General features: G+C 39.9%; 1 protein-coding gene across 1 annotated transcript; it reads right to left on the bottom strand.

Moving 5' to 3' along the window:
• Positions 1-5667: 5667 nt before the first annotated feature.
• Positions 5668-9399, bottom strand: LOC115920378 (uncharacterized protein K02A2.6-like). The gene has a single exon (XM_030976082.1). The coding sequence runs from the start codon at positions 9397-9399 to the stop codon at positions 5668-5670; it is 3732 nt and encodes a 1243-aa protein (XP_030831942.1).
• Between the last annotated feature and the right edge of the window lie 4893 nt (positions 9400-14292).

The following is a 14292-nucleotide window of genomic DNA, read 5'->3' on the forward strand; positions in this document are numbered from 1 at the left end:
TTTTCAAGGGAAACAAAAAATGACGTCTTAGTAGGCAGGCGGTCGCTAAGCCAGGTTTAGCTGTATATGTATTCAAACATGCATACTTGCCCATTAATGTGACATTGACACTACCCTTTGTTTTAGACAATAGAGTACATATTAAAGCCTACGTAGGATTTTTTTTCATTTATTGGTTGCATGCTGAATTCATATAGGATCAACATACATTAGATACAGAAGGGGCTGCAGCGTAAGCTTAATGTTATTCCGGCCCTAAGTTTAAATTGGAAAACAAATAAGAAAGGAAGCGAGTGACTGGCAAAGTAAGATTGATAAAGGAGGAGAGCGCTGGTATTTTAATACTATAATCTCCATACTTGTCGATATGACATGGTAGATGTTCATTAGTTATGATGGCAAGTCCTAGAAATTACTAGATAAATGGACATGCATGTATATAATGAATAGCCAGTGTGTATCAAAGAAAAAGTGTTCCCAACGTTGATAGTTAATAATTAAAAAATTCATTGTCAGAAGATAATATTATAGATTTTGATTGTAAATGAGTCTTTTTTTAGTTCAAGTTTAAGACGTTAAATATGCATTTTTAAAAAAACAAGTGAATACTATACAGTAGGCTTATGGTGAAGTAAATACTAGTTATCGATTTTGAAATACATAATCAACAAATCTCCAGTTACTTTCTTACGCTAACACATGATCAATAGTCAACATTTTCAGTAACACCATCGACATAGAAGATCAGAAAGTAGGACAACAAGTTTTAATGCATTATCCAAATTAGCAATTTTTGTGGATAACCGATCATGTTGGTTGATTTGGGATCGATTGTGAATGGGTCATCAATAATGTTTCCGGTGGGGATTCCCACATCCATGACATCCCTTCATAATATGTTTGTGTAGTGATTCTAGAGGGCGCAATTAGGATAACCGACTCCCACACTCCTCCGTATAAAATTGTAATTGCATGTTAGTAAGCATGACTGTTAATATTTTGTAAACACTGAAAGTTGAGTTTATGATTCAAAACGAAGAGCAAACGGTTCAAAACAAACTGCTCTAGGGAGCACCGTGCCCCACCCCAGCCCTTCAAGTGGCTTTATCGGAAGAGAGACAGTTAAGGAAACATGGTTGAAAGAGGTGTAAATTGGAGATGTTAAAAAAACATGAGAAGGAGACGGTAAAAGACCATACATATTCCTTTCAATCAATCAAGTAATATATGAAATTTTGACGCAGTCATTGAATTCAAGAAAGTCAGAAGAACATTTTGATCAGTAGCGGCTCTGAGCCCCCCACCCCCTAATAAAGAAATTATATATATAATGGGAAGACGAATTAACAAAATGAATGCAAGTACCCCAAGCCCCCTCCCCCCCCCCCCCCCCCTAAACAAACACTTTTTAAAATGTCCTAGATCTTCACCTCGAATTAATAATACCCTTGTCAGCTTACTAAGATCATCTATAGGGACAGATTTTTGTTACATCCTGCGTTTCTTTTTTGTTTCTTCTTTTTTGCTCTTTGTTTTTCGATAAAGGTAGATTCATGCATGGGGATGGAAGTGTTGCATTACTGGGTGGACGCAGCGATTTCCCAGTCAACACACTAAAATACACCCCAAACTTGACTAAACCATTCCCCACCCCCAACCAGGGGCGGATCCAGGGGGGCCGCCCCCCCCCCCCCCCCGGGGATAAAAAAACGTATAAAACACGTTAATTTTACCTTTTTTTGGAGATGACCCCCCCCCCCCCCCCCCCTTGGCGCTCAAGGGGGGGGGGGATTGCGATTGTTCAAATTTTCGAGGGCCAAAAAAAGAAAATTAGTAGTCACTATCCCCACCCTCCCCCCCCCCCCCCCAAATGACAAATTCCCAAATTTATAGTCGGGCAAAAAAATGCTTACTAATTGTAGCCCTCATTTAACATGTAAGAGTAGGAAGTAGGATCGTAATTTCCAGAAACTGCCGCAACAAGCACTGCAGTGGGTTATCATGCTACAAACTACAACTCTACAATCAGGGGCGGCGAGGATCAGGGACGGGGGGGACACGTCCCCCCCCCCCCTCAATTTTTTTAGGGAGGATTGTCCCCCCCTGAACGCCTAAAATGCCTAAAATGCTTAAATGCCTAAAAACCCCGCCGGGGCTTTGCCCCTTGACCTCAAGCCAATTAACGCTCCATTTCTTCGCTCGCTATGCTCTACCTGACCGAAACATTTTAGCCCCCCCCCCCCCTTTTAAAAACTTTCAGCGGGGCCTGCATGTCCATGTAAAAGTAGGGGTGATGCGGATTTTTTTTTCTTCCCCCCCCCCCCGGAAAACACATGTTTTGCTCATTGCTACACTGCTCCCCGTCCCTAGCATTTCGTTCCCCCCGGTCATGAAAAGAAATCGCCGCCCCTGTCTACAATAGCGGCGCTATGCCCACCCGCCATTACTGGAGAGGTGGGATTTCCCTGTACACAAAACCCACACGTTGCCAACAACAGCATACGTTCAATACAGTATCCATTCGATTCGGTGGTTATAAGCTTCAATTGTTACATCTCGTAGATAAAATAAAGCGCTAGGGCACTAATAAGAAAGGATATCTGGCTGGTGGGGTGGGGGTCATCCCCCCCCCCTCCCTTCTCTCTCTCTCTCTCTCTCTCTCTCTTTCTCTCTCTCTCCCTCTCTCTCTTTCTTTCTCTCTCTCTCTTTCTATCTTTCTTTATCTATCTCCCTCCCTCTCTCCTTATAGTACTGAAGTGTGACGTCTTATTAGACAAGTTGTCAAGGTTGCTGGTTCAAAACATTTTTGTGCTAGTATTTTATTTCGTTAATTCCTTCACACTTTTCCTCAATAATATTCGAGAATACAGTTGATTACTAATTAAAATCTGCTCTGTTCACTTACCAAATCGGTCTTAATCCTTAGAGAAAAAGATTAAAAGCAACTATCATATTCACCGATCACGAATACTCTGATGACATCAGGAGTATCCTCCCTTCCGATTCCACACTGGCATCAGGGGAAATATCGAGCAATAGTTCAAGCGGCAATTTCCGTAGCCCCGTGATTCATGGTAAGGGCGATACCTCTGAAAACTGATGTAAGTCGCTCCTTATGACAGCTTTTTCGGTCAAACGAATATTCTGTAGTCATTGAATTAAAGATATTCGGAGTCTGCAATTCAGAGCCAGTGAGTTAAAAACGGACTGTTGGACATAATATAAAGAGACGTCAATCGACGAAGTGGTGTGATGAGAGAATGGGAGAGTAACCGTTTGTCTGATCTGTGCGGTATCTAGCGTATCAAAGACACGCTTTATTATTAGACGTGGGGAATTCCACGTCTCGAAAATCCCCAGTGACTGTATGCATGCCAATAGTCAAGGAATAGGTTTGAAGCATGAAGGCTGTTCATAATTAGTAATTTCACATAATATCATGTCATCATAATGTCAAAAAATAGCAATTAACTAATGACTATTACAATTATAATATCAACAGTAATAAGAAGAGGAAAAAGAAGAGGAAGAAATAAATTATAAAATATTGTACCCATTTGCCCATATAGGTGGAGAGTGGCATGTGTGGATTAATATATTGCCAACAGACACTAGTGCTGTGCTGGGATTCGAACCCTACGACAAGTCACTGAGAGTCGAGTGAATGAACCACTATACCAAAACACCTCCACAGTATATGAAGGTGTCATAATTTAAAAGACATCAATTTGATAGGCCTACCAGGACTTATATATTATGAATGATATAATGAATGGTCTGTCACCCCATCTCCTCTTTGTTCTTAAGATGTACTTTTTCCACTTTTTTTTTAAAGGTATTGCCTGTTTTTATTGATATTTCTTTAATTCAAATGCGATAGTGTTGTGTATATTGTAATGATTGGGTCCTAATAAATGACACAGTCACACTTCAGATATCAGTTCAGTAGCTGCTACACTGGCACGTTTTATTTGTGTCTGTCCTAGTTACAACGTCACTGTCTCTCTATGTTGTTGTACTGCAGCGTGTATGTGTATGTGACTATGGTAAGCCAAATGGCGATACTACATTCCTCCCTTCCTTGGATGGAATCTACCACAGAAATCTTGTTAAGCATCAAAAGCAATATGAGCACGAGTAATATACTTTCCAAGATATAGAATGAACCTTTCATATCATACATATATCCATAAAACTTGTATATTTCCACTTTTTAGTCTTATATTTTGGAAACCAGTACTTTCTTTACTTCTTTCAGACAAAAACTGAACTTTGAAATCTAACACAACTTTTCAACTGAACAAATGCCAACAAATACATTAGAGTTATATTTTTAACCCCATTAAACAAAGCAATTAATAAGTTTGGGTGAACGAGTTTATACCAAATAACATTTTACCTTCTTTTCTCAATTCACAAGGAGTGAGAAATCATTAAACCATTAAATACTCTTCAAAACAAAGAACAGTGATAAAACATAGCCCTGGCTTTACTGAAGGCTATTTATACCTCAAATTTGAGTTTTACTACATCCAACAACAAAAAACAACTTTCCTTTCGCATCAACGTTTTGTTGTTTTTGAATCACATTTACTACAACAAATGATAGACTGTTATTAAAATTATAAAAAAGTTTGATCATTTTGTTTCTCTCTTATAACCTCTTGTAGCTGTAAAAGAGTATCTACATAAAAGGCAATATATGTCTTTAAACAAAATTATTGAGTGAAAACTATTCAGAATGAACTTGGGTTATTCAGTATTGTAGATACTACTTTCATTCCTTTTCCTTTAAAAAAAAAATTGTATATCTCAAACTTCCTGCTATGTACGACATTCAGACAAGAGAATGATTAAATGTCTAGCGTGATACAGGCTTGATGACAGTATATGTATGGCAGCTCACACAAATATAAATAGAACATTATATAACTGCCGGAGAGATACAGGACAAAGCAGATAAAAGAGTGGTAAATAAAGATGCATGTAAAAAGGAAACACATTACATGTCCTGTTATGAAAAGAAAATGATTCATGTATACGAAAATAAATGGTCTAAACCTGTTAGGGCACATATAAACTGACAATTACATGTACACATGGCACAGAAAATAATGTACTTTACTTTCTAGTCAGCATGGAGCAGTATTCCATAACAATGCACATGACATTGGAAAAAAAAAACTGAATGCCTGTTTACTTTCCAGCTGGGTGAGAAATAAATGGTTATTTTGCAAGAGTACATAAGTAATACAGTGGAGTTACATGGATATTTCAGTTCCAATGATTTCCAACAGAAATTCAAGTGCGATATAAAACTAACATGTTCTGTTGAGTTTATATGATGTGAATAAAGAAAACTAACAAGTTAACTGCATTTTTTGTTATGCAATTGGGAAGTACGTGCACATGGGTATGTTTGCGTGCAGAGAGTCAAGAAACAAAATCGCGTAAACGGATTGGGGGGTGGCGATTACGCTGGGGGTTTCGACGCGGTTGAGCCAAACGTGGTGGTTGTGGAACATCACGGGCATCGAGTGCGATGTCAAAATCGATTTCATCATCATCAGGAGCAGAGCGAGGAAGAGGTCCACAATATCGCTTGAAACGTGACGAATTACGCGTGATGTAATGGTTACCACAACGGGCAGTGATGCGGGTTCCTCTCTATCTGATCACTGTGTATGGCTGAGGAAGATACGGGGACTGATGTTTGGGAATCAGACCATCACGTCGAACAAGCACGGTGTCACCGTCTTTGATTTCCGTGCTACGAGTTGTGCCGCGGCTGTCAGCATAGGTTTTCATACGCTCTTTCTTGTCATGATCACGAGAGCGAAGGGAACCATCGAGAGGCTGATGATCTGAAGAAGCATGCTCTGGAAGGCGTGTGCGAACTGCTCTTCCAAAAAGTAGTGTCGCTGGCGGAACACCAGTTGTGGAATGAGGGGTAGCTCGGTAATTGCGTAAGAACTTATAGAGCTCCTGCTTCCATGATCTGTTTTCTGCGATTGCGGAACGATACGCTTTCTTCAGTGTTTTCATGAACCGTTCGACTTCGCCGTTTGCTTGTGGCCAACGAGGTGTCACGCGTCTGTGTTGGAATCCCAAATATCGTGCAAAATCCGCAAACTCTCGACCGTTAAACGGCGGACCATTGTCGGAGCGAACAACGTCGGGAACCCCAAAACTGGAAAAGATTCTATCAAGCTTTGGAATTACTTGTCTAGCGGAAGTAGAGGAAACAATTTCCACTTCTGGGAACCGCGAATAGTCATCAATGACCACTAGGAGATGCTCTCCTGTAGGAAGATCGGCAAAATCTACGCTTATCTCTGACCACGGTTTCTTGGGCAAAGGTGACATAAGCAATGGCTCTTTCGAGTGTTCGATTGTGTTTGTTTGGCAGGTTAGACAATCACGGACTGTCTTCTCGGTCATTCGGTCTATGGACGGAAACCAAACTTTCTCACGAAGAAGACTCTTCGTTTTCGTGATCCCTTGGTGTCCTTCGTGAGCTATGTCAATTATTTGCTGGCGAAGGGATTGAGGGATGACGATGCGATTACCACGGAGAAGAAAATCCCTCTCATTTGACACAGTGAGCTCATCACGAACATTGAACAGGCTTTGGAGTTCTGATTTGGTGTCGGTGGCATGTGCGAGAACATCTTTCCAGTTGTCATTTACCAACGCGTCAATGACAACCTGGAGGACAGGATCCTGTTTTGTAGCAGCTGTGATGTCAGACAAGGTCGTTGTCTTAGGAACGGCGTGACCTGCTACAAAACTGACATGAGCTTCAGCTAGGCACTCATTATCCGAAGAGGACAGCTCCGTAGATAGCGGATGACGCGACATATAGTCAGCAGGGTTATGCTTGCCTGGACGGTACTGAACGTTGAAATCATATGGCTGGAGCTTCAAAATCCATCGCTCTAATCGAAGTGGTGGCTTGGCAGTGGGGCTATTGAAGAGCGTGACCAGTGGCTTGTGATCTGTAGTCACGACGAAAGAACCACCATAGAGGTACACATGGAAATGGATAATGGCCCATGTGATAGCAAGGGCTTCGCGTTCAGTTTGGGAGTAACGTTGTTCAACCTCTGTAAGAGCCCTGCTAGCAAGAGCGACAGGAACAGTGTTGTCATGATCGTCATGTTGAACTAAGAGCGCACCAAGACCGTGGGGGCTTGCATCAACAATGAGTTCAGTCTTGCTTGCTGGATTGAAGTATGCCATAGTACAGGACTGTGAAACACGCTGTTTGATCTGAGCGAAGGCGTCTGCTTGTGAGGTGCCCCATTCCCACTCAGAGTCGGCCTTTGTTAGGTGGCGAAGAGGCGCAGAAACGGAGGCAAGGCCTGGGATGAATCGGGCACAATAGTTTACCATACCCAAGAAGCTGCGTACTTCAGAGACGTTCTGAGGTTCAGGCATAGGCTGGATGGCTTCGACCTTCTTGGGATCAGGACTGATACCTTTGGCTGAAAAGACATGGCCAAAGTATTCCACATGGTCAGTGTTGAAAACACACTTGCTCTGATTGAGTGTTAAGTTCACTTCACGGAGGCGCTTGAGGACTGCTTCCAAACGAGCATTGTGTTCAGCCTTGTTGGTGCCAAACACAAGAATATCATCGCTGATATTTAGGACACCAGGTAGGTCGTGAAGCGTTGCTTGGATTGCATGCTGGAAAATCTCTGACGCTGAGGAGACTCCAAAATTAAGACGTTTATATCTATAAAGGCCTGCATGAGTTGAGAAGACGGTGTATTGGCGAGAGTCCTCATCTAGTTCTAGCTGATGGTAGCCTGAATTGAGATCCATCTTACTGAAGGTTGTGGCACCATTCAGAGCGGAGATGAGGTCATCCACTGTTGGCATTACGTGGCGCTCACGGATGACAGCCTTATTGACATTGCGCATGTCGACGCAAATGCGTATGTCTTCACGATTTCGCTTTTGAACAACAGTAATCGGAGAGACCCAAGGTGTAGGTGTGTGGGAAACTGGTTCTATGACATCAAGTTTCTGCAGTTTGTCAAGTTCGCTCTCCACCTGTTTTCGAAGGTGAAACGGGATCCGTCGGTGCGGAACAGCAACAGGCTGCACCGACTTGTCGACATGAAGGTGACACTTGTAGTTAGCTAGCTTACCAATCCCACTGAAACGGTCTGCATATGTCTGCTCTGGTTGCAAGTTATACGTGAGAGCAATGAGGTCTAGGTCTGTGGCCGTGGTGATGTCTAAAAGCGTGTCTCCATTGTGAGAGGTAACAAAGACTTTAGCTTTCGTCGAGTTTGACTTGTATCTGACAGTTGCATGGAAGGTCCCAATCACATCAAGAGGAGTAGAGCTACCATAAGCATACACTGGGATGGAAGGTGTGACGAGATGAGGCTTGGACCTAAGACGACTGAATGTTTCATTGCTCATCATCATCACCGAAGAACCAGTGTCAATCAGTGCTGAAAGGGGCTCATTATCATCAACACTAACCATCACCATTGGTTTATTGCCCTTTTTTGAGTTGATGTTAAATTGAAAGGCATAAGCGTCGCCATCAGGGTCATGAGTGGTGTCGTCTACCGTAGACTGTGCCGAAGTATGTGTAGAAGCTTGGATCGTCTTTTGCGGGGTACGAGGTGTAGATCGGCAATATTTGGCGAAATGGTTCATTTTCCCGCACGAATGGCACTGTTTACCTTTTGCCGGGCATGGTTTGTCCTGCTTGTGAGGAAATGCCCCACCACAGTTGCGACACTTAGTGGAGGATCTAGATGGACGATTGCGAGATTGTTGAAAACGGTTTGTATTTGTAGCTAGAGCAGGTGCTGGTTGATATTTCACAGCTTGGACTGCATCTTGAGAATTAGCTTCTATAGCAGTGGCATGTCGATCTGCTTGTTCGAAAGTTTTCGCCGACATGAGGAGTTTCTGCAAGGTTACCTCCTCCCGCAGGGCGTATCTGCGGAGTTTACTTGACGTACACCCCATGATGATTTGGGACTTGACTTCACTACTGGTGTTTGCAAACTTACAAGTTGCAGAGAGTTGTTGAAGTCTGAGATGGTATTGTTCAACGGTTTCATCTGTTGATTGTTTACATTGGCGAAAAACAAAGCGTTCATACTCGACGTTAAGAGCTGGAGAGAAATGCTTGTCAAGTGCATCTTTAGCACCTTTAAAATCTGTACCTGTCCCTGGGAGTGTGTCAAAGATATCCGAAACCTCTGGACCAGCATAGTGTAACAACAATGCTCTCTTCTGAGCATCATCTGTGATCTGGAAGGCAGTGAAGAAATTCTCCATCCGCTTCATGTACTTTTCCCACCTGACACCAACATTGGTGGGATCCTCATGAACTGGAAAGCGTTCGAATTGAGGCAGATTCATGGCTAATGATACTAGGCACAAGTTCACAGAACAGCGGTAATCATGTATAATGCATAGGCTGATACTGCACACTCACGTTCACTGCACGATCGACATCATGTAGGAGCACTGCGTGCAGACGATACACTCGTTGCATGCGAAAAGTCCGTCAATGTAGCTAAAACTGTTAACAATAACATCCAGTCCAACTCCAAACTAGCAGTGGGTTTGAATCTAGAGGGTCTGTGAACACTACCCTCGCCATCTCGTCGCCATTGTAATGATTGGGTCCTAATAAATGACACAGTCACACTTCAGATATCAGTTCAGTAGCTGCTACACTGGCACGTTTTATTTGTGTCTGTCCTAGTTACAACGTCACTGTCTCTCTATGTTGTTGTACTGCAGCGTGTATGTGTATGTGACTATGGTAAGCCAAATGGCGATACTACATATATATTCTGCATGGTATTTATTAATATGATTTTTTTTTAAATCCCCCCCCCCCCGACGCTCTCTCCATAAGAACTATGTTTCAATAAATATAAGCAAAAAATATACAGCGTGGTTTCATGATTGCAATTGGAAACTATACAACAATTTACAAGTATGCTTGTATTCCTTTGCGTGTAATCATTATCTAGTATTCCAACAGAGCACGCCCTACATACAGTATTATTATGTTACGAGAGCGGGGAATCCCCGTGTGTCGCGTGATGTCTGGCGCGATTCACCCGGAATTGAAAGACCGTGACCTTTCGCGAATAGTTCGCTTATGTCATCATCAACGTATGCTTGCATCGAGGCTGAATTTATTTATACCATGCTTTGATCAGAATACAGTATAGCCTACCTTACACCAATTCCTGCTTACACAGTTTACAGAACAAAGTAAACATAATACAGTATATTTTTTCAGGTTTATGCAATAATGACGCATGTACATGCAAGCATAATGTAAAAGTCTCTCTTATAATTATAGCGTACACATTAAATACAAAGTGAAAAATCATGATGAACCATAGAGATATCTCTGAGCAGTCAAATTAATTCATTTAAACTCTATGTAATTCTCTCATCGAAATGAAATTTTGCTATCGCACTTCCTTTATTTATGATGAATCATGATTATAATATTAATGATTTTGTTCCCTTCAAACGGATCGACATTCTTATACAGGAAGTAATTTTTATTGATTGGTGTTAATTTTTTAATCGCATCCGATTCATCATAAGGTAAATTAATACCATGAATTCCTGAAAGACAACTACTATGTTCAAATAATGTAAGCCTAGGCCCAGGGACGGCGATCCTGGGGAACAGGGGACTCGCCCCCCCCCCCCCCGGAAAATTTGAAAAAGTGCAAAAAAATATGTATAGCATATACTTTTTCGGCGTTGGAGGACCCATAAGTGCAGCGTTAAGATTAATACGCTCCCTCGCATAATATCCTTCAAAATGTAGGCCTACAAGTAAGTATTGTAGAAAATCTGTATTCCGTTGGTATCACGCAAGTACAGTTTACGCTATGCTCCCTCGCCCCTCGTATCCCCCCCCCCCCCGGTCATGAAAAGAAATCGTTGCCCCTGTCTAGGCCTATATATGGTATTGGTAAATAAATAAAAGCTGCTCTGGCATTGTCTACATGCAATTGCGCAACATTATGTCTGGGGAAATTGCACATAACCGGGAATTGCGAAATAATAACAAGCGTTCACATACAAGTTGTGAAATGCCATTGTTGCATATTTTACACCCCTAGCCCTCCCCCCCCCCCCCCACCTACTCACACCTCTTTTCTCTCTGTCTCTCTCACACTCACTTATACACACCTCTTCTCTCTCAAACACACGCATACACCCACGCACACATTACACATACATGTAATATTTCTCTATCTCATACATATACACCCCTTCTCTTTCTTTCTCTCACCAACAACATACACACCTTTTCTCTCTCTCTACCCCTCTCTCATATATACACACACGCACACCCACACATCTCTCTCTCCCTCTCTCTCTCTCTTTGTCTCTCTCATTCACACACACACACACACACATCTTCTCTCTCTCTCTCACACACACACACACGCGTGAAATACCTAGACTCAAACTTGAACAGACTTACACATATTTTGCCCGTCACTGTTTGTCAATGACTTGGTAGACAAAAAATACACCTGTACACTGCTGCCCATGAAGTTGGAATACTTTTTCTCGACCTCTTTTCATAAAATAATTGTGAAAATATGATTTATATATTATTTATAGATGAAGATTTATATATTCTCATAGTTTTATAGCTCTAAAGGGTCGTAGAGATTGATCAATAAAGCTCTTAGAAGATAGAAACGTTATCAAGAATAAGTGTAACAGATGTTTTTAATGAAAGGAGGTGAACAAAATATTCCAACTTTATTGGTAACATTGTGTGCATTACTGAAAATCGTTCCAATGCGTCTTCATCTCTATATCTCTCCCTCTTTTTAATGTGTTGCCTTCCTGCGTCTATCGTAAAGGGAAAGTGTGCTTTGAATGTACAGTGGTTTATCAAAAGCAAACAATTATAATAATAATGATACAAAAACAAACATAATTTATTAATTTTAATCGATAAAACGCAACTCTGTGACATACCTTTTGAGTAAATGGTACGTCCTCAATCACTTTGCAATCAGTTTTTCAATCTTTGATTTCCAACTTTAATTCAGATATACAATATAACGTATACTTGTTTTAATTTCAAAGTCAACCAAGCTATTTCCCGTTAAAGTTTTCATAACTTTTCAAGCCATGCAATGTGATAACTTATACACTTGCACATGTACATGAACTAAAACCTCAGGATTTGAGACTAACAGTACAATAACTACAATAAAGTCTACAAATTGGTTTTGAAATGACTTAATTATTTGATAAGTGATAAGTATTAAACGTCTCTATTATGACAACGGAAAGCTGTGATGCACTATATATAAAGTGATGTCATATTTTATCTAGCAGTTGGCAAAAAATCAACAAATCTTGTTCACAATCATTTGCAAACACTTGCTTGCATTCTGATGTGTAATATATTACCTCCTGATCTTTAATAGGATTATGGTCAAACATATCAGTAATATTTATATGATGGTCGCCGAAATTATACTAAAATAAAAGTATTTTTTCGTTATCGTATAAGAAAATATGTCACACGTACAATATTGCAGTTTACCTACTGATAATCAAATAATATACATTTTTGTATCTACTCGTTAAGTATATCTGTAATGCACTTAAAGTTAACGCAAGCAGTATAATACATTTGACCAAATCTCCCCACCCCCCCCCCCCCCCCCCCTACCCCCACCCCCACGCCCCGGTCCGATCATGGCAGCAAATGCGAAATTTGACACGTCACCGTTCGTTCGTTCTAAGGACGATTATCTCAAAGTTAACCTTCAGTACCAGTTGTTAGTACAAAAACATTCCGTCATCATCATAACATAATATTGTGAAAATATAATGTACGTGATAAACCAAAGTGTTCTGCTCTAATATAAACATCAAATAATAATAATAATAATAATAACCTAGGCTTCTATAGCGCATTTCATCTTCGGAGAAAATAACAATGCGCTTTACAATATAAAACAACAAAATTACACTTATTACTACTAATTTATGAACTAAAGAAATATTAAAATAAGGACAAGATTAATAATAATCAATCAGTATAAACATCAATTACAGAGAAAATGAAGGCAAATTATGGAAAAGTACAGTAATCTATTAATTTTTTATGAATACAATAATTCAATTCAATTCAGTTCAAAGTTCATTCAACACTCTTCATAAAAACATTTAAAACATACAAATATAGAATAGAGTTATAAAAAAATGTTTAAAAAACACAAGAAAGTGATAACAAATACAATGGCAATTTATAAGATGCAGTTTAAATGACATTAGAAAGCGTTTTTAAACAAATAGGATTTCAGTTTACGGATTTAAAGAAAGTTAAGTCTGTCATGGTTCGGAAGGTAGTGGGGAGAGAGTTCCAGAGATGCGAAGCTGCAGATGAGAATCTTCTGGATCCGTATGATTACATGAAATGTAAATTGTACAGCATTTTCCATAAGAATGGTACCATACACGATCAAAATAAACAAAAGAAAGAAATGCTCACAGCCAATCAAATGCTACGATTTCAGTAGCTTAAAACAGTTATTGTAACTTGTAACAAGTTTTGAAAAATGGATGTGACGTGGGGATGACGTATGGCTCTATTGAATTTGCAAATACCTTCGGTATAAAGGTTGTTTGTCATTCTCGCTTGCTATGTAACATATAACTATAAGGTGAATCCATGCATTGTGTCCCTTTCGACTTTGAACATTTATCCAATTACTTCATTTACAAATGAAAACATCTCGATATGACTTTCGACTGATGGTTCTTTTTGGTTTCATCAACATAATGAAATGGTCATATCAAGTTTTTAATTTAAATTTTTGAATAAAATGAATGAAAAAGAGGAGACACGCTATTTAAAATCACCATATGCAGGTTTCCATTGGGCAATTTTTTTTGTTATTCACTAATTCATTCATCAAATTGCAGAAAGTCGTTTAATAAAAATCATATACTTTACTTTACATGTAAAGCGGTATAGTACATAGACAGAAATATTACAATAATAAGTATGTCTACATGATACAACTTGCAGTTCTATCGATAGATTTACAAGAAAGTCCCGTATATATACAGATTGTTTCGTAGGTTTAAACAACATTTTTTGTATTTTCTCACTTTGAACAGTTACTTTATTCTGGATTCTTGATAGGATAATCGAGAATGAAATCACACACACAAAAATAAAAGGACTTCAAATAACAAAATTCACATCGCTTTTTTTGTTTCTCTTTACAT

This window comes from Strongylocentrotus purpuratus, unplaced genomic scaffold (assembly GCF_000002235.5).
Source record: "Strongylocentrotus purpuratus isolate Spur 01 unplaced genomic scaffold, Spur_5.0 spur5_scaffold_8, whole genome shotgun sequence".
NCBI lineage: Eukaryota > Metazoa > Echinodermata > Echinoidea > Camarodonta > Strongylocentrotidae > Strongylocentrotus > Strongylocentrotus purpuratus.

Excerpts from the sequence above, each read along its gene's own strand:
- LOC115920378 (XM_030976082.1), bottom strand. The coding sequence starts at position 9,399 with ATGAATCTGCCTCAATTCGAACGCTTTCCAGTTCATGAGGATCCCACC.